This window comes from Nerophis ophidion, unplaced genomic scaffold (genome assembly GCF_033978795.1).
Source record: "Nerophis ophidion isolate RoL-2023_Sa unplaced genomic scaffold, RoL_Noph_v1.0 HiC_scaffold_176, whole genome shotgun sequence".
Taxonomy (NCBI): domain Eukaryota; kingdom Metazoa; phylum Chordata; class Actinopteri; order Syngnathiformes; family Syngnathidae; genus Nerophis; species Nerophis ophidion.
Window position 1 is genome coordinate 149074 of NW_026907098.1, and position 22101 is coordinate 171174.

Sequence of the window (22101 nt, forward strand, 5' to 3'; positions counted from 1 at the left end):
TTGCAAACTTTATCGTCGATGTTCTCTATTAAATCCTTTCAGCAAAAATATGGCAATATGGCGAAACGATCAAGTATGACACATAGAATGGACCTGCTATCTCCGTTTAAATAAGAACATCTCATTTCAGTAGGCCTTTAAAAAAGGGCATATTATTAATTCTGCTCCACGCAGCGACCACGCACCATTACGCACCCCTCCGTGCTCGACCGCACGTTTGAACGCCGTAAAGTAGGTCATCGCCGGTTAATGTGTCACCACATCTTTCCATCGTGACAAATACATGAAGAGGGGGGGCTTAAGCCTCACCTTGAGCAGCGTGGTTTTTGTGGGGTCCAGTTTGGTGTTGCACTCCACCTGCGCAAATAAGACACTCCATTAGGAACACCCGCACAGTGCGTTTGGACCCGCCCTCGTTTCGATTGGTCGGCTTTTAAGAGGCGAAAGCGTCTTGACTCACCACAGCGTCCACAGCGGGAGAGTTGTCGCCCACTACCAGCAGGCTGGGGCACCTGCGGTCAAAGGTGAAAGGGGTCAACATTTGGTCAAAACCTATTTAAAAAAATTATATGTATACAGCAGGGGTCACCAAAGCGGTGTAATATTGCCATATTTTCTTGTAAAATTCTGACTTTTGTATGTAAAAATATTACTTTTTAATGCAAAAAGGTGACATTTGTCATATAAAATTCTGACTTGTATCATACACACACGTATATATATATATATATATATATATATATATATATATATATATATATACTGTATATATATATATATATATCCATCCATCCATCAATTTTCTACTGCTTATTCCCTTTGGGGTTGCGGGGGGCGTTGGTGCCTATCTCAGCTACAATCGGGCAAAAGGCGGGGTACACCCTGGACAAGTCACCACCTCATATATATATATATATATATATATATATATATATATATATATATATATATATATATATATATATATATATATATATATATATCTCCATCCATCCATCAATTTTCTACTGCTTATTCCCTTTGGGGTTGCGGGGGGCGCTGGTGCCTATCTCAGCTACAATCGGGCGAAGGGCGGGGTACACCCTGGACAAGTCACCACCTCATATATATATATATATATATATATATATATATATATATATATATATATATATATATATATATATATAAACATATATATACACACATATATACATACACACATGTATATATACACACACACACACACACACACACACACACACACACACACACCACACACACACACACGACACTCTTACCCTACAGAATTATGCAAAAATCTAAACTATTTTCACATATTTTAACACTTTCATGAGTGGGAACCTTTTGGATGTCTGAGTCCTTTATTGAGATTTTTTTTTTTTTTTAGCTGTTATTGTTAAAAAAAATAACAATAAATTGAAAGCAATGTTTTATTAAATGTTTGACCTATTTAAGTCTCTAATTACTTGCAATTTTTAGATCTGAAGGTAGATATTTAAGTGTTGAAAGTTCAAAACAATAATAATAAACAAGTTATTTTTAACACGTTAATGATTGAGACCCTTTTGGGTCCCCGGGACCTTTAACAGTCACCAAAAATTGAGGTGAGCCCTAATGGTTTTGAAATGGAAAAATATCAGGCGCTGGATTTGCCCATATATGGGCAGGGAAGCTAAAAAAGTGAAAAATAATCTGCCTGGACGTACTTGAGGGTTCTGACGTTGCTGCCTGGAATGGGCCGCTCGATTTCCAAGTCCCTCCGACTTTAAAGACACACAAAACAAACACAACGTTAATTGTCCCGTCTTATAGGAATTGTCGGGCCGGCAGGCGGACCTCTCGTAGGCCTTGATGAAGAGCTGCAGGTTGAACTGGTTCATGTCCTTCATGATGTGGTGGCGGTACGTGGCGACCATGTTCTGGTTGTGCTGGATCTCCTCCTGCCGCCACAGTTAGCGCCATCAGGCGAAAGCAAGAAACAAGAAACGGGGGCCCAAGAGAGGCGTACCTTTCCGAAGAGGTGGCTGATGACCAGGTCGGGCAGGGCGTGGGTCCAGCCGCTGATCTGGAATCAGACGCTACGTTTAGCCATATTCTTGTCGAAAGTTTGCGGACACTGTGACACAGAACTGTCAGGCTTGCCACTGACAGTTTGTTTGTGTTTTAGTTTTTCTTCTGTGTGTGTTTAGTATTTCCTGTCTTTAGTTCCGGTCAGCACTCTTATTTTGTCTGTTTCCCGTTTTTTTCCCTGTGCGCTGTTTCTCCTCAGCTGCGGCTGATTGGCACTTGGCCACACCTGGTGTCAATCAGCCCGATCCTATTTGTACCTGCTTTTGTCCTCCAGTCAGTGGTGGATTATTGTCTTGTAGATGTCGCTCTTGTCGCTCCTGTCGTGCCATGCAGTGTCTTGTATTTGCAGCGTAGCGGTAAGCTAAATCCGTTAGATGTTTGTGGCTAATTGTTCTTTGTTCAAACTGCTTCCACAGTGGAGTGTTTTAAGTCTCGTCTTAAGACCCACTTTTATTCTTTGGCTTTCAACACTACGTGAGTTGTGTGGTCCTCTGTCCTCTGTTGTCCTCTGTGTTTTTTATACACTTTGATTTCTATTTTACTGTTTTAATTGATTTTACCCTTTAAAATAGTTTTTAATCATATTTGTTTTTGTATTGTTTTTATTGGTTTTATATTTATTTATTTTTTGTTTTTATTCAGTCATTGGTGGAGCATAATACATATATATATATATATATATATATATATTTTTTTTTTTACAATTGTTTTTAACATGGCTGTGCAGCACTTTGGAAACGTTATTGTTGTTTACATGTGCTATATAAATAGATTGGATTGGATTCTTTGTTCCCTGCTTCCAGTTTGTTTTGTACTACACATTACGACTTCTGTTTTCCTGCTCACTACCCGCTAGCTTCTACGCTAGACCCTTTTTGTTTTTGCTAGCTTCCATGTTAAGCTCCTTTTATTTTCTAGCTCCCATGCTATCTCCCTTAGTTTGTTATCCCCCTCGTGCGCGCTTTTGGTTGTTCTTGTTCTAATATTTTAATTAAATCATGTTTTCCAGTTCAATGCCTGCCTCCATCTCTGCATCTTGGGGTTCGTCACAAACTAACTTTGACAAGAATGTGATATTAGGGACGGCGTGGCGCAGTGGAAGAGTGGCCGTGCGCTACCCGAGGGTCCCTGGTTCAATCCCCACCTAGTACCAAACTCGTCACGTTCGTTGTGTCCTGAGAAAGACACTTCACCCTTGCTCCTGATGGGTGCTGGTTAGCGCCTTGCATGGCAGCTCCCTCCATCATTGTGTGAATGTGTGTGTGAATGGGTGAATGTGGAAGTAGTGTCAAAGCGCTTTGAGTACCTTGAAGGTAGAAAAGCGCTATACAAGTACAACCCATTTATCATTTATATGTGTGTGTGTGTGTGTGTGTGTGTGTGTGTGTGTGTGTGTGTGTGTGTGTGTGTGTGTGTGTGTGTGTGTGTGTGTGTGTGTGTGTATACCATACCTTGTGTGCAGCCCAGTCCATCCAGCCCTCGGCACACGGGTTGATGTTGATGAGCAACAGACCCTCCACCATCTGCGGGTAATCAAGCTAGGACACAACACGTAACATTGATTACATTAGATTAGATTACATCAGAGTCATCCTAATAGTACATTCTGTCCTCTTTTCTCCCAGAGTCATTTCCGGGAACTCTCGAGCAGCAGCGATTTTACATCGGGGGCAAGCACAGCACTGCCCCACAGTGGGGGGGAGTGAGGTGGGACTGTGATATCTATGTTTATAAATTGCCCAGGAATCGTTGTAGTGATGATTTGGGTGTTGGTAATCATGCCGACTTTACCTGTCCTTTATTGGCTTGTGTTGGCCAAAAAATCCCGCCTATCAACAAGGGGCAAACTTGATGTAACCGACAAAAAAAAACTACCGTTGATCCAGTGACGGTTTATGGTGATACATTTCAACTTTCAGAGATTTTTTTTTTTTGGCTTAGTTGTTTGGAAAGCATATAAAACATAAATAATAGTAACGACGGTGTTCATCCGGTGTTGATATTGGATATCGGTCCGCAAACAGCAAGTATCGGCACGGCACACCAGGTTACCCTTTTCTTGTATTTTAGTCAAAAAGTTAAACGTGCCAGCCAACAGGCTAAAAGTGAGCGAGCAGCTACGCAACAGCTAAGCACACAATAGCGCATAAGCTACACCTATGTAATGATAATTGAACAATTGTGTTAGCCCAAAAATCCCGCCTAGCAACAAGGGGCAAACTTGATGTAACCGACAAAAAAAAAAACTACCGTTGATCCAATGACGGTTTATGGTGATACATTTCAACTTTCAGAGATTTTTTTTTTTTTGGCTTAGTTGTTTGGAAAGCATATAAAACATAAATAATAGTAACGACGGTGTTCATCCGGTGTTGATATTGGATATCGGTCCGCAAAAAGCAAGTATCGGCACGGCACACCAGGTTACCCTTTTCTTGTATTTTAGTCAAGTCCTTTACAAAAAGTTAAACATGCCAGCCAACAGGCTAAAAGTGAGCGAGCAGCTACGCAACAGCTAAGCACACAATAGCGCATAAGCTACACCTATGTAATAATAATTGAACAATTGTGTTGGCCCGAAAATCCCGCCTAGCAACAAGGGGCAAACTTGATGTAACCGACAAAAAAAAACTACCGTTGATCCAGTGACGGTTTATGGTGATACATTTCAACTTTCAGATGTTTTTTTTTTTGGCTTAGTTGTTTGGAAAGCATATAAAACATAAATAATAGTAACAACGGTCTTCATCCGGTGTTGATATTGGATATCGGTCCGCAAACAGCAAGTATCGGCACGGCACACCAGGTTACCCTTTTCTTGTATTTTAGTCAAAAAGTTAAACGTGCCAGCCAACAGGCTAAAAGTGAGCGAGCAGCTACGCGACAGCTAAGCACACAATAGCGCATAAGCTGCACCTATGTAATGATAATTGAACAATTGTGTTAGCCCAAAAATCCCGCCTAGCAACAAGGGGCAAACTTGATGTAACCGACAAAAAAAAAAAAAAACTACCGTTAATTCAATGACGTTTTATGGTGATACATTTCAACTTTCAGATAATTTTTTTTAGCTTAATTGGTTGGAAAGCATATGAAACATAAATAATCGTAACAACAGTCTTCATCCGTTGTTGATATTGGATATCGGTCGGCTAAAAAAAGTATCGGCGCAGCTAAAGCTCCTCCAATAAGCACACCAGGTTGGCTTTTTCTTGTATTCTAGTCAAGTCCTTTACAAAAAAGTTAAACGTGCCAGGCTACAGGCTAAAAGTGCGCGAGCAGCTACACAACAGCTAAGCACACAATAGCGCATAAGCTAGACATAGGTAATAATACTTGAACAATATTGCCGTGTAAAACAGCACATTTGTCCACACATAGTATAGTTGCATATTAATTACACATACAAAGTCAAAGCATATTAGAAAGTAACCAGTAACAAGTGTGTCCGCGTCATTCAAATTACTGCATCATGAGTTTAACTTCAAAAGTTATTGTGGCCACTAGGTGTCACCCCACGTTCAACTTAAAGACAACATTAGTCCAATAAAGACGGTTGATATAAAATAGGTTAGTAGTTTAATTGTTCTGTTTAACTTGGTTAAACCTTTTTCTAACATTCCACACTTCTAAATATTACAAATATTACTGCTGATATCGTATCGGATCAATATCGGTATTGGCCAATGATATTGGTAATTGTATCGGACGTGAATAAGTTAAATCGGGACAACTAATTAATAATACATTAACGCCAAACACCAATTTTTATTTTTATTTTTTTAAATCATGTTATAAATATGGTTTGTATTATAGTTAAATATACATGTATTTAATTAATAGAAATATTTTATTAAAAAACATTATTTCAAAACATTTTTAAAAACACCCGACAACACATTCATTATAGCTGTAGTAATTATTACTGGACTTAAAAAAAATAAAAAAATAAAAAAATATATATTTGGAATATAAATCCTTTATATTCCACCCCCGCCTTCCGCTCAATTGTAGCTGAGATAGGCACCATTTTCCCCCGCAACCCCAAAGGGAATAATAGGTAGAAAATGGATGGATGGATTGACTTAAAATACATTTCCTTAAAAAAAACATGACGTGAATAAGTTAAATCGGGACAACTAATTGATAATACATTGACGCCAAACACCAATTGTTTTTTTTAAATCATGTTATAAATATATTTTGTATTATATTTAAATATACTGTACATGTATTTAACTAATATAAATATTTTATTTAAAAATATTAATTAAAAAAACCCCAAAAAAAACGACAACACATTAATTACAGCTTTAGTAATTTTGAATGGACTTTTAAAAATAAATAAAATAAAAATAATTTATATAAATGTTTTATATTCCTAAGTTGACTTAAAATACATTTCCTAAAAAAAAACATGGCGTGAATAAGTTAAATCGGGACAACTAATTAATAATACATTGACGCCAAACACTAATTGTTTTTTTGTTTTTTTTAAATCATGTTATAAATATATTTTGTATTATATTTAAATATACTGTACATGTATTTAACTAATATAAATATGTTATTTAAAAATATTTATAAAAAAAAGCAACAAAAAAAAACGACAACACATTAATTACAGCTTTAGTAATTTTGAATGGACTTTTAAAAATAAATAAAATAAAAATCACTTATGTAAATGTTTTATATTCCTAAGTTGACTTAAAATACATTTCCTAAAAAAAAAAAAACTTTCAATAATTTTATCTAAAAAAAATAAAAAAAATACTGGTAATTTATTGAAATTAATTTAAAAATAAAAATATATATATTTGCAAGAAAATTAAGTACTGCACCAAACATTTGGGGGGAAACGGAGTAGTGTCGCGATACTCTGCAAAAAGCAGGAAAATCTGAGTTTCCAATCCTGATTGCAAGCAAATGATTATTAAGCCTGACTGACTGAGAGGAAGGAAGGAGGAGGAGCTCGGCTTACAGCGAATCTGGTCAGCATGAAGGCCCCGGCTCCCATTCCTAATCCAATAACGCTCTTCAGCCTGCGGTGCACAAACAGACATGGAGGCTGTTAGAACAGGTTGGAACAACAATCTTCCACTAGAACATGACGAGGCGGCTATTTGAGAACGGGCAACTTCTTCTCGTACCCAAAATGCTTGAGGACCAGCGGGAGTGTCTCGGAGAGCTCATCCATGGATGGGTACTCGTATCTGGGATAAAAAGAAGGAAATGAACACATTTTTTTAAATGAAAAAAAATCCAATAAAATATTGTAAATTTAGATTTAAATTTTAGAAACACAACTTATTTTTTTCAGAATTAAACAAAAATAGTAAAAGGCATATCGTGTATCTGGGATGGAAAACAGGAAATTAACACGTTTGTGCAATGTACTTATGATTAATTACTAGAAGAAATTAAAAATGTAAAAAATCCAGTAAAATATTCTAAATTTAGATTTTGATTTAAAAACAAGAACTTATTTTGTCAGAATTAAACAAAAATAGTAAAAGGCATATCGTGTATCTGGGATGGAAAACAGGAAATGAACACATTTTTGTGCAATGTACTTATGATTAATTACTTAAAGAAATTTAAAATAAAAAAAATCCAATAAAACATTATACATTTTGATTTTAATTTCGAAAACACAACTTATTTTTTAAGAATTAAACAAAAATAGTAAAAGGCGTATCGCCTTTTACTATAGGAAACGAACACGTTTGTGCAATGTACTTATGATTAATTACCTAAAGAAATTTTAAATAAAAAAAATCCAATAAAAGATTGTAAATTTAGATTTTAATTTTAAAAACACAAGTTATTTTTTCAGAATTAAACAAAAATAGTAAAAGGCATATCTCGTATCTGGGATGGAAAACAGGAAATAAACACATTTTTGTGCAATGTATTATGATTAATTACCTAAAGAAATTTAAAATTTAAAAAATCCAATAAAATATTTTAAATTTTGATTTTAAAAATACAACTTATTTTTTTCTGAATCAAAGAAAATAGTAAAAGGCATATGTCGTACCTGGGATGTAAAACAGGAAATTAACACATTTTTGTGCAATGTACTTATGATTAATTACTTGAAAAAAAATTTATTAAAAAAAATCTAATAAACTGTTGAAAATTTAGATTATAATTTTAGAAACTACTTATTTTTTCAGAATTAAACAAAAATACTAAAAGGCATATCTCGTATCTGGGATGGAAAACAGGAAATGAACACATTTTTGTGCAATGTACTAACAAACAATAATTAAAGACACAATTGAAAAAATCTGATAACATTTTGTAAATTAAGATTTTGATTTCAAAAATACATATTATTTCAAAAACAAACAAAAATAGTAAAAGGCATATCTCACATCTGGGATGGAAAAACAAAAATGCAAATGTACTTATGATTAATTACTTGAAGACATTTTAAATTAAAAAAGTCTAATAAAATATTGTTAATTTACTTGAAGAATTTTTTTATTAAAACAATTTAATAAACTTGTGAAAATTTAGATTTAAATTTTAGAAATGCAACTATTTATTTTTAATTAAACAAAAATAGCAAAAGGCAAATCTTGTATTTACGAGGGAAAACAGGAAATTAACACATTTTTGTGCAATGTACTGATCATGAATCAATGAAAGACACTTAAAAGAATCTAATACATTGTAAATTACGATTTTAATTTTACAAATACAACGTATTCTTTCTGACTTTAAAAAAAATAGTAAAAGGTGTATCTCGTATTTTGGATGGAAAACAGGAATTTTTTTCTGCAATGTACTAACAATAAATTAACTGAAGACACATAAAATATTTCAAAAAAATGAATAAAATATTTCAGATTTAGATTTTAATTTTACAAATAAAATGTGTTTTTTCAGAATTTAAAAAAATAGTAAAAGTCGTATCTCCTTTCTGGGATAGCAAACAGCAAATTAAAAGTATTTTGTGCAATGTACGAATGATTTATTAAAAAAACTTAAAATGCAAAAATCAAATGAATATTGTAAATTAAGATTTTAATTTTAGAAAGATTATTTGTTTTTTCTTAACCACACAAAAATAGTAAAATATCTATCTGCGATGACAAATGGCAAATGAACACATTTTTGTTTTAATAATTAATGAATTGTAGGAACGTAAAACAAAATAATTCAATAAAACATTGAAAAATTAAGATTTTATTTTAGAAATAGAATGTATTTTTTTCGGGAATAAACAAAAGTGGCAAAAGGCGCCCCACTTGTACAAACAACAAATCAGGTCGACGCTGATCTACCTGCTGCTTCAAAAGTCACAAACGTGTGTGTGTGTGTGTGTGTGTGTGTGTGGCTCACCCAGTGGAAAAGGTGTTAGCTCCCTCGTGCTGCCCGAGGGCGTCCACGTGACACACGGCAAAGTGATGCAGGATCTCGGTCATGTCCTCATGGGTGAAGAGTGAGTCCCAGCATGTTTTGTCTGGAGGAAGAGGATGAAGAAGAGGAAGAGGAGAGGCGTTGGCTAGCGACAGGTGACCTCGCATGGGCACAGGTACAGGTGCATAGTCACAATCAGCTAAACACACAGGAGTTGTCATGGAAACGGGGATACAATGCAAGCTGTAGGCCAGGGTGCCCATTACGTCGATCAGGCTTTTAAAAAAAATAGACCTAAAAATTAGTGATCATCAATCTTCACCAAGACGTCACTTAAATGACATTCACGGTACCGGAGGGTCTTGTGAGATGACGCTGGCTGCTGCAAGATCATTATTATGAAAATATGACCGAGAGGAAGGTGAGAAACACTTTTTATTTCAACAGACTCTCGCGCCGTAGCTTCCGTCAAAACTCTAAAGGCCGACTGCACATTTCCTATCTTCACAATAAAAGCCCTGCTTCATGCTGCCTGCGCTAACTAAATACAGAGTCTCGGAAAACTGGCGTGCACAGGCGATCCCTCAGAAAGCTGGCGTGCACATTTTTCGAGACTCTTATTTTGTTAGCGCAGGCAGCATGAAGCAGGGCTTTTATTGTGAAGATAGGAAATGTGCAGTCGGCCTTTAGAGTTTTGACGAAAGGGACGGCGCGAAAGTCTGTTGAAATAAAAAGTGTTTCTCGCCTTCCTCTCTGTCATTTTTTCATAATAATGAACTGGCAGCAGCCAGCGTCATCTCACAAGACCCTCGGGTGCCGTGAATGTCAATCAAGCAAGCTACGGAATTTGCCGCCAATGTTTTTCTTGTAAAGTGTATGGAAGCTGGATGAATTAGATGCCAAACACCAACCACTTTCATGTGGTATTGTACAGAAAGGACAACTTTTTTTCTCCTCCATTTGAAAATGTGGGCGTTATCATCATTACTGTCTGATTCCAATCAATGCAAGTCATCAGAATCAGGTAATACACCAACTTATATTCTTGTCTTTGTAAAAGAAAGACATCTATATGTGTTACACATGCTTGTATTATCATTAAACACATTTAACTTGTTTACAAAAATGTCTCTTTCATAAATAAATAAATATAAATGATATGTATAAATGAGGTAGATCCCCTCGAGTTGGTCAATTGAAAAGTAGCTCGCCTGCAGAAAAAGTGTGGGCACCCCTGCTGTAGGCAATTTGAGGGGGGAAAGTGGGCGGGGCTTACAGTTCAGTCCGATGTCATGGAAGGTGAGGATGACGGGCCGCTCCCCCTTGGGCACCCCCTTCATCGTGCAGTGGAGTCTCCCATAGGGGGTCTCCACATCGTGCTCCTGCACACACACACACACACACATTTTTTATTGAAAAACATATTTCCTGTTGGGATGTCCCCTGGCTGCAGTTGTGTGTATGCAAGAATCCAGGAGAGTTGAGTGAAGGTAAGAGGAATTTAATACACATAAGAAAATAAAAAAAGCAAACATAAAGCAGTCGTGCAAAGTAACGTTCTCAACATGATATAAACTCCGAGCACTGAGGAGTGATCGAGTGAAACATAAATAGACCTTTGTTGATTGACAGCAGCTGAGGACCGCTGCCAATCGACGGCGAGTGTGACAAAAACAGTGCTCAGCGGAGTAAACAGGAAGTATAACAAAATAAGAGCACTGACCAGGAAATAAAGTACAAAACACGAAAAACTATCAGAAATTAAGTGACAGATTGTCACATTTCCCTCCTTTTTTAGTGTTTATATAGATTTTGATCAAATATAACCAAATTATAAATACAATAAAATCATAAAGCTAATTAAATGTTCTATTATTTATACATACAATTTTATATTTGTAGCATTTTACAGAAATGTAGAATTAATGTAGTAATGTTTAGAAAAATCATAAGAATAAAATGTGTATTTATTAATCTTTTTTTTTAAATTAAATACGTCACAATGCATGTTTAAAATACTGAACATGTAATAAAACGAATGAATTGTCAAAAATGCACAAGTAAAGAAATTCAATAAAATGTTATTTCCAATTTCCACAAATGTTGAATTATTTTAAGAAATGTTTATAACTATTTAAACATTTATACAAATAAAATGTGTATTTAATATTTGTTTTATTATTTAACTTAAAATACAAAAAAAATAAAAAATACTTTAAATAAATTAAAGAAAAACAAGTTGTTTACATTGTTTTACTCTGGACATGCAAGCTTTTTCAGTGACAAATAACGATAATTAACGCCCGTAATTAGCGCGCCAACAGTTATTTTCTACTTCCTCAAAAACTTCTGCGTGGCGACGTTAACCGACGTTCTCCCAGTGAATCCCGAAAATTGTATTCCAACAATCCAGCAGTAAAATCCCTAAAAGTGACTCACGGCGACTTCAATGTCGGTCACTATCATCTCCACGTCGGAATCCTCCAGGACCATGATTGCGTTAGTCAAAATGGAAAAAAAAAAAACAACTGAGGGTCCGTAAGGCTCCTGCTGTCGGCGCCCGGCGCCTTTATAGCTCTTGGCCTAAGCCGCTGACCTCCCATGATGCTTTGCAGCCTGGTCAAAACAAGCTAATTCCAGATGGAGAGATCCCTAAATTGGATCAGGCTGGAGGGTCTGCGGCAGAATAGTCTCCCGGCAAAAACCTGCCGCTGCGGTTGACATTCCATAAACGGCCCAGTTGTGTTGACTCAGGTGTGGAATGTGCTTGGCAAGGTGCGCACTTTTTTTTTTTTTTTTTTTGTGTGCTTTTTGTCAGGCATCAGTCCATCAGGGGGGCCCACAATTTTTCTGCAGGCATGGAGGTGGATTTACCTCATTCATTTACATCCCATCCATCCATTTTCTACCGCTTGGATCGCCGGGGGTGCTGGAGCCTATCCCAGCTGCATTCAAGCGGAAGGCGGGGTACATCCTGGACAAGTCGCCACCTCATCACGGGGCCAACACAGACAGACAACATTCACACTCACACTCTAGGGCAGGGGTGTCCAAACTTTTTCCACTGAGGGCCGCACACTGAGAAATCAGAGCAAGCGGGGGTAATTTTCATAATTTTTATTTTAAAAACCAATACAATATATGTATAAAAAATATACATTTTGGCCTCCACTCAGTTATGATCCCGGGGACCCCAAAGGGTTTTGGTCCCAAAAAATATTAAAAGTGTGTCATTATTCAGTATTATTATTTTTATTATTATTCAAGTTTTAAAGCTCTAGATCAACATTAGGGAGAAAAAAATGGAAAAAACACAAAATATGCAATATTTTCACCCAATAACTTTTTTAGGTGGAATATTTGAGATTATATAATAATTGGAGCCTTAATTTTGGATTTTGATTTATTATTTTTTTTTGAGCAATGACACTTAAAAACAAATCACACAAAAAGAATTGGGGATCCAAAAGTGTCCTACTTATTAAAGTGTTAAAAAATAAATAATATATTTTTCTTACTGTTTACTTTTAGCACAATAATCTCGAGATCAACTTCAGATACATCCGTCAATTTTAACTTTTATTGTTGTTTGTGTTTTGTTTGTTTGTTTTAGGCCCTTTTAAAAAAAACAGCTCAATTTTTTATATGGCAATCGCAAAATATGCAACATTTTCCTCAAAAAATATCCATCCATCCATCCATTTTATACCACTTATTCCCTTTGGGGTCACGGGGGGCGCTGGTGCCTATCTCAGCTACAATCGGGCGGAAGGCGGCGTACACCCTGGACAAGTCGCCACCTCATCACGGGGCCAACACAGACAGACAACATTCACACTCACACTCTAGGGCAGGGGTGTCCAAACTTTTTCCACTGAGGGCCGCACACTGAGAAATCAGAGCAAGCGGGGGTAATTTTCATAATTTTTATTTTAAAAACCAATACAATATATGTATAAAAAATATACATTTTGGCCTCCACTCAGTTATGATCCCGGGGACCCCAAAGGGTTTTGGTCCCAAAAAATATTAAAAGTGTGTCATTATTCAGTATTATTATTTTTATTATTATTCAAGTTTTAAAGCTCTAGATCAACATTAGGGAGAAAAAAATGGAAAAAACACAAAATATGCAATATTTTCACCCAATAACTTTTTTAGGTGGAATATTTGAGATTATATAATAATTGGAGCCTTAATTTTGGATTTTGATTTATTATTTTTTTTTGAGCAATGACACTTAAAAACAAATCACACAAAAAGAATTGGGGATCCAAAAGTGTCCTACTTATTAAAGTGTTAAAAAATAAATAATATATTTTTCTTACTGTTTACTTTTAGCACAATAATCTCGAGATCAACTTCAGATACATCCGTCAATTTTAACTTTTATTGTTGTTTGTGTTTTGTTTGTTTGTTTTAGGCCCTTTTAAAAAAAACAGCTCAATTTTTTATATGGCAATCGCAAAATATGCAACATTTTCCTCAAAAAATATCCATCCATCCATCCATTTTATACCACTTATTCCCTTTGGGGTCACGGGGGGCGCTGGTGCCTATCTCAGCTACAATCGGGCGGAAGGCGGCGTACACCCTGGACAAGTCGCCACCTCATCACGGGGCCAACACAGACAGACAACATTCACACTCACACTCTAGGGCAGGGGTGTCCAAACTTTTTCCACTGAGGGCCACACACAATAAAATCAGAGCAAGCGGGGGCTATTTTCATCATTTTTATTTTAAAAACCAATACAATATATGTATAAAAAACATACATTTTGGCCTCTACTCAGTTATGATCCGGGGGACCCCAAAGGGTTTTGGTCCAAAAAAATATTAAAAATGTGTCATTATTCAGTAATATTATTGTTATTGTTATTCAAGTTTTAAATCTTTAGATCAACATTAGGGGAAAAAAATGGAAAAAACACAAAATATGCAATATTTTCACCCAATAACTTTTTTAGGTGGAATATTTGAGATTATATAATAATTGGAGCCTTAATATTGGATTTTGATTCATTATTTTTTTTGAGCGATGACACTTAAAAAAAAATCACACTAAAATAATTGGGGATCCAAAAGTGTCCTACTTATTAAAGTGTTAAAAAATAAATAATACTTTTTTTTTTACTGTCTACTTTTAGCACAATAATCTCGAGATCAACTTCAGATCTATCCGTCAATTTTAAGTTTTATTGTTGTTTATGTTTTGTTTGTTTTAGGCCCTTCTTTTAAAAAAAACAACTCAGTTTTTTATATGGGAAAACACAAAATATGCAACATTTTCCCCCAAAAATATTTCAAAGTGGAATATTTAATGTGATGTAATCAGAACCTTGAATAGGTCAATAATTCAAAATGACAACTTTGATTCATTATTATAATACCACTTTTTATGTTTTTAATTTCTTTCAATTGTATTGTTAAAATGTGCTGTGGGGCCGGTAAAAAATAACCCGTAGGCCGCACTTTGGTAACCCCGGCTCTAGGGCCAATTGAGTGTCTGTCTGCAAAGTTTTTCCGTTTATTTGGGTAAACACTCCATTTATGTCTAAATAGCTTGGGTCAAGTTCCACATTTACAGCATCCCTATTAGAAAAATTGTATCCAAGTTATCACAAAACTTTGTGTTTCAATGTGTTCCGGACGAGCAGACCAAAGCTGTCTTTGATCCTACCAAGCAAAAGGCTTATAAAACTCCACTGTGTAGGATGGGAAGCAACATGAAGGTGTTCTGTTTCTTTCATGTATTGTAATCAACCAAAAGATATTGAAGCGAAGACGAAGCAAGACCGGCTCCCCTTTAGGGACCTCTTCTTTGAACTGTTTTTACATCGTTTTCTTTGAACTGTTTTGTAACCAAAGGCAGTGGCTGTTTACGGCCCCCTCCCTTCGAAACAGCTGTTGCCATGTAATCAGGGAAAGTACAAATAAAAGAGGAAGCATCAAACCAGGGTGAGACTGTACAAAAGTACAGTCCAGCCAAATTTAACTCTGTCTCTGTTTAATTCCTTGCTTCTTGTCTTGTTTAATAGATGTCATCAGTGTTTGAACCAGACAGTCACTTCAACTTCATTCTCTCAGCTTCTGTCGTCTCCACCGTCTCACCCTTCCTTGACGATCTCTTCTAGAAGCAATAGTTCATCCTCCGTATATTCATCTTCAAAAAAGATGAGGTTGTGAATCCTCACTTTTCCAAAAAGCTCTCATTAGCTAACCAACTAATGAAAATCATGGAGGCTCGCAGGAACGGCCCAGGGAGCTCAGACAGAATTCTGGCAAGGCACAGACCAGGCCAAGGTTACAAAAACTGTTCTGCAGGGCCTCCATAATCCTTATACATAATGTATCTTTATTTAAATGATATTAATGATTAATTATTAATAATCATCGTAATTAGACATAATTAGCCCAGCCCATTTCCCACCTAATGACATCGTGCGGATGCTCGCTGCCAGATGTGCTGGCAGATGTGACGCTTTCACGCCAGCAGGTGGCACCAGTGCTGCAGAGTGGGTCATGTGACACAGGTGTGCGCATTTACCTTAACAACCAGCTGCAGCACCGCTTCTCTCAGGCCCTGCAACACAAGCACGCCATTAGCACTCCTCCAGCCTTGCAAGGCTAATGCTAATGCTAATGCTAATGCTAACCAGACTAGACAGGGCAAACGTGTGTGAATGCTAATAGAGGCTAAGCTAAAATGCTCACAGAAGGAATAAACATGAAATGAACACATTTTTGTGCAATGTACGAACAATACATTTATTAAGACACAAAAAAATAAAAAATGAATCTAATAACATTTTGTACATTAAGATATTATTTCACAAATACATTTTATTATTTCCGAATAAAAAAATAGTAAAAAGTGTATCTTTTATCTCAGATGGAAAAAAGGAAATTAACAGATTTTTGTGCAATGTACTTATGAATAAATACTGGAAGAAATTTAAAATAACAAAATCTAATAAAATATTGTAAATTTACATTTTAATTTTAGGAGGTACAATTTATTTTTTCTGGACTAAACCAAAATATTAAAAGGCATATCTCGTATTTGGGATGGAAAAAAAGAAATGAACACATTTTTATGTAATGTACTAACAATAAAACATTTTTAAAGACACATTAAATAAAGTAAAAATCTAATAAAATATTGTAAATCAAGATACTATTTTACAAATACATCTTATTATTTCTGAATAAAAAAAATTGTAAAAAGGTGTATCTTGTATCTCAAATGGAAGAAATGAAATGAACAGATTTTTGTGCAATGTACGTTTGATTAAATACTGGAAAAAAATTTAAATAATAAAATCTAATAAAATATTGTGAATTTAGATTTTAATTTTAGGAGGAACAACTTGTTTTTTCCGGATTAAACCAAAATATTAAAAGGCTTATCTCGTATTTGGGATGGAAAAAAAAGAAATGAACACATTTTTATGCAATGTCCTAACAATAAAACCTTTTTAAAGACACATTAAATCAAATAAAAATCAAATAAAATATTGTAAGTCAAGATATTATTTTAAAAATACATCTTATTATTTATAAATAAAAAAATTGTAAAAAGGTGTATCTTGTATCTCAAATGGAAAAAATGAAATGAACAGATTTTTGTGCAATGTACGTTTGATTAAATACTGGAAAAAATTTAAAATAACAAAATCTAATAAAATATTGTAAATTTAGATTTTAATTTTAGGAGGTACAACCTATTTTTTAGGGATTAAATTAAAATATTGAAAGGCACATCTCAAATTTGTGATGGAAAAAAAGAAATGAACACATTTTTATGCAATGTACTAACAATAAAACATTTTTAAAGACACATTAAATAAAATAAAAATCGAATAAAATATTGTAAACCAAGATATTATTTTAAAAATACATCTTATTATTTCTGAATAAAACAATTGTAAAAAGGTGTATCTTGTATCTCAAATGGAAAAAATGAAATGAACAGATTTTTGTGCAATGTACGTTTGATTAAATACTGGAAAAAATTTTAAAAAACTAAATCTAATAAAATATTGTGAATTTAGATTTTAATTTTAGGAGGAACAACTTATTTTTTCCGGATTAAACCAAAATATTAAAAGGCTTATCTTGTATTTGGGATGGAAAAAAAGAAATGAACACATTTTTATGTAATGTACTAACAATAAAACATTTTTAAAGACACATTAAATAAAATAAAAATCTAATAAAATATTGTAAATCAAGATACTATTTTACAAATACATCTTATTATTTCTGAATAAAAAAATTGTAAAAAGGTGTATCTTGTATCTCAAATGGAAAAAATGAAATGAACAGATTTTTGTGCAATGTATGTTTGATTAAATACTGGAAAAAAATTTAGATAACAAAATCTAATAAAATATTGTAAATTTAGATTTTAATTTTAGGAGGTACAACTTATTTTTTCGGGATCAAACCAAAATATTAAAAGGCATATCTCGTATTTGGGATGGAAAAAAAGAAATGAACACATTTTTATGTAATGTACTAACAATAAAACATTTTTAAAGACACATTAAATTAAATAAAAATCTAATAAAATATTGTAAATCAAGATACTATTTTACAAATACATCTTATTATTTCTGAATAAAAAAATTTGTAAAAAGGTGTATCTTGTATCTCAAATGGAAAAAATGAAATGAACAGATTTTTGTGCAATGTACGTTTGATTAAATACTGGAAACAATTTTAAATAACAAAATCTAATAAAATATTGTAAATTTAGATTTTAATTTTAGTAGGAACAACTTATTTTTTCCGGATTAAACCAAAATATTAAAAGGCTTATCTCGTATTTGGGATGGGAAAAAAAAGAAATGAACACATTTTTATGCAATGTCCTAACAATAAAACCTTTTTAAAGACACATTAAATAAAATTAAAATCTAATAAAATATTGTAAATCAAGATATTATTTTAAAAATACACCTTATTATTTCTGAATAAAAAAATAGTAAAAAGGTGTATTTTGTATCTCAAATGGAAAAAATGAAATGAACAGATTTTTGTGCAATGTACGTTTGATTAAATACTGGAAAAAAATTTAGATAACAAAATCTAATAAAATATTGTAGATTTAGATTTTAATTTTAGGAGGTGCAACTTATTTTTTCGGGATTAAACCAAAATATTAAAAGGCATATCTCGTATTTGGGATGGAAAAAAAAGAAATGAACACATTTTTATGTAATGTACTAACAATAAAACATTTTTAAAGACACATTAAATAAAGTACAAATCTAATAAAATATTGTAAATCAAGATACTATTTTACAAATACATCTTATTATTTCTGAATAAAAAAATTAGTAAAAAGGTGTATCTTGTATCTCAAATGGAAAAAATGAAATGAACAGATTTTTGTGCAATGTACGTTTGATTAAATACTGGAAAAAATTTAAAATAACAAAATCTAATAAAATATTGTAAATTTTGATTTTAATTTTAGTAGGAACAACTTATTTTTTCCGGATTAAACCAAAATATTAAAAGGCTTATCTCGTATTTGGGATGAAAAAAAAAAGAAATGAACACATTTTTATGCAATGTCCTAACAATAAAACCTTTTTAAAGACACATTAAATAAAATTAAAATCTAATAAAATATTGTAAATCAAGATATTATTTTAAAAATACACCTTATTATTTCTGAATAAAAAAATAGTTTAAAAAAATGTAATAAAATATTTTAAATTTAGAATTAAACACAATTAGTAAAAGGCATATCTCGTATCTGGGATGGAAAAAAGAAATGAACACATTTTTGTGCAATTAATTAATTCAATTTAAAAATAATCATCATTTTCATTTAGACATAATTAGGAATAAGAATTGCTAATTGGATTTAAAAACATTCTTAAAAAACGTCCGCTAGTGGCTGTGATCAGTACAGCTGAGTAGTGGACGCCAGAGAAGTGCTATGATCTTCTGAATTTTAAACATAATTCTACAAATCATAACAAGAAAAAATATCATTAGTTTTGACTGTCAAAAATAATAATTTTTTTCTGTATTTTGATTTATTTATTTATTCATGTCATACTAATGTAATTATTTTCTGAATATATTTTGCATTTTATTTTTTTTATTTTGCATGGCAGGTTTTTAACGTGGCACAAATTATTATATTTTATAGAAAATTAGAAATGTGCGTTAATTTACTTACGACATATTGTGCGATTATATTGTATTGAATTAGCTGAATACAATAATGGCATGTAAAATAATTGACAAACAATGCAAATTAAAAAACTAAATGATAAAATAAGTAAATACATATTTTCTCCATCTTATTTATATTATTTTTGGGATTTTTGAGCGGTTTATGAGTGTGTATTTAATATATATAAATTTTTTTCTTCTAAATCAAGAGCCACTGGTCGGCCATGATAGTTCCTTGCTAACAGTGCTAGCGGTGATAACAGTGCTAGCAGTGATAACAGTGCTAGCGGTGCTAACAGTGCTAGCGATTCGTGGTTTGACGCACCGGCAGCTCCTTGTCCACCAGCAGATGTTTGGATTCAGCAACCTGGATGTCCTCCATGTCGGTGGGCTACACCAGCTGTGGGGACAAACAGTAAATGAGCTCGTTAGATGCAGCGGAGAAATGACAGAAGATGTTCACTTTCTGTGTTGATCTATGAATGACCACATCAGTCACGGCGCACCCAAACCAGTCTTCAGCAGCAAAGCTCTGTGGGTAAACTCATCCCAACATGTCTTTTCAGGCCTGCTGCTCTCATTGTCTCCTTGTTCTTCCCGTAAACGTTTGTTTTTAGCACCCGTTCATACTTGTTGTGTAGAAGTTGTACTCAAGTATGATGGCCTACTGTTGTCAAGACAGCTGTCTTTTTGTTGCTAACGTTTGCTACTTGTTTGCCAGTTGGCTACTTGTTGTGTATACAACACATTTACTACTCTGTTTGCTACTTTTTGTCGCTAAGGCTTGCTATTTGTTTGCCAGTTAGCTACTTGTTGCTTAAACAAGACATTTACTACTTCTTGTAAAAGGTAACTACTCTGTTTGCTACTTTTTGTTGCTAATAATTGCTACTTGTTTGCCAGTTCGCTACTTGTTGCATAAACAACACATTTACTACTTATTGTAAAAGGTATCTACACTGTTTGCTACTTTTTGATGCTAATGCTTGCTACTCGTTTGCTGGTTAGCTACTTGTTGCGTAAACAAGACATTTACTACTTATTGTAAAAGGTAACTACTCTTTTTGCTACTTTTTGTTGCTAACGCTTGCTACTTGTTTGTCAGTTAGCTACTTGTTGCGTAAACAAGACATTTACTACTGTTTGCTACTTTTTGTTGCTAACGCTTGGTACTTGTTTGTCAGTTAGCTACTTGTTGCGTAAACAAGACATTTACTACTGTTTGCTACTTTTTGTTGCTAACGCTTGGTACTTGTTTGCCAGTTAGCTACTTGTTGCGTAAACAACACATTTACTACTTATTGTAAAAGGTGCCTACTTGGTTTGCTACTTTTTGTTGCTAATGCTTACTACTTGTTTGCCAGTTAGCTACTTGTTGCGTAAACAAGACATTTACTACTCTGTTTGCTACTTTTTGTTGCTAACGCTTGCTACTTGTTTGTCAGTTAGCTACTTGTTGCGTAAACAAGACATTTACTACTCTGTTTGCTACTTTTTGTTGCTAACGCTTTGTACTTGTTTGCCAGTTAGCTACTTGTTGCGTAAACAACACATTTACCACTTATTGTAAAAGGTACCTACTTGGTTTGCTACTTTTTGTTGCTAATGCTTACTACTTGTTTGCCAGTTAGCTACTTGTTGCGTAAACAAGACATTTACTACTCTGTTTGCTACTTTTTGTTGCTAACGCTTGTTACTTGTTTGCCAGTGATCTACTTGTTGCGTAAACACCACATTTACTACTCTGTTTGCTCCTTTTTGTTTTCACAAAGTTAGCTTTTGGTTGCTTATACTTATTCGTTTTCTAGTTTGCTGCTTGTCTTTACAACGTTAGCTTTTTGTTGCTTATGCTTGCTACTTTTTCCTTAGCTAACTACTTGTTGTTTCCCATCTCCACAAAGCTTGCTTTTTGTAGGTAGCATAAATAATAGATTTTTTTTTTTGTAGGTAGCATAAATAATAGATTTTTTTTTAACCTATTTGCTACTTTTTGTCCCTACAAAGTTAGCTTTTTATTGTTTATGCTTGGTACTTGTTTGCCAGTTAGCTACTTGTTGCGTAAACAACACATTTACTACTCTGTTTGTTACTTTTTGTCGCTAACACTTGCTACTTGTTTACCAGTTAGCTACTTGTTGCTTAAACAAGACATTTACTACTTATTGTAAAAGGTATCTACACTGTTTGCTACTTTTTGATGCTAATGCTTGCTACTCGTTTGCTAGTTAGCTACTTGTTGCATAAACAAGACATTTACTACTTATTGTAAAAGGTAACTACTCGGTTTGCTACTATTTGTTGCGAACGCTTGCTACTTGTTTGCCAGTTAGCTACTTGTTGCGTAAACAAGCCATTTACTACTCTGTTTGCAACTTTTTGTTGCTAACGCTTGTTTGCTAGTTAGCTACTTGTATTATACTATTTCTGTTTTTCCGTTTTTTGATAATTGTGTGTGTT

The 22101-nt window shown here is 33.9% G+C and overlaps 1 protein-coding gene across 1 annotated transcript in view; it reads right to left on the reverse strand.

Annotated features, from left to right (window-relative positions):
* Positions 1-20624, reverse strand: part of LOC133547757 (protein NDRG1-like) — a 30159-nt gene extending 9535 nt beyond the window's left edge. The window contains exons 1-12 of the mRNA XM_061893308.1: positions 19970-20624; positions 15995-16030; positions 10721-10826; positions 9427-9547; positions 7224-7286; positions 7055-7115; positions 3525-3611; positions 2012-2068; positions 1840-1943; positions 1710-1766; positions 461-512; positions 310-357 (exon numbers count right to left, since the gene is read on the reverse strand). Of these exons, the coding sequence (XP_061749292.1) occupies positions 310-357; positions 461-512; positions 1710-1766; positions 1840-1943; positions 2012-2068; positions 3525-3611; positions 7055-7115; positions 7224-7286; positions 9427-9547; positions 10721-10826; positions 15995-16030; positions 19970-20026 (849 nt within the window). The 5' untranslated portion in view covers positions 20027-20624. The remainder of the gene's footprint in view (positions 1-309; positions 358-460; positions 513-1709; positions 1767-1839; positions 1944-2011; positions 2069-3524; positions 3612-7054; positions 7116-7223; positions 7287-9426; positions 9548-10720; positions 10827-15994; positions 16031-19969) is intronic.
* Between the last annotated feature and the right edge of the window lie 1477 nt (positions 20625-22101).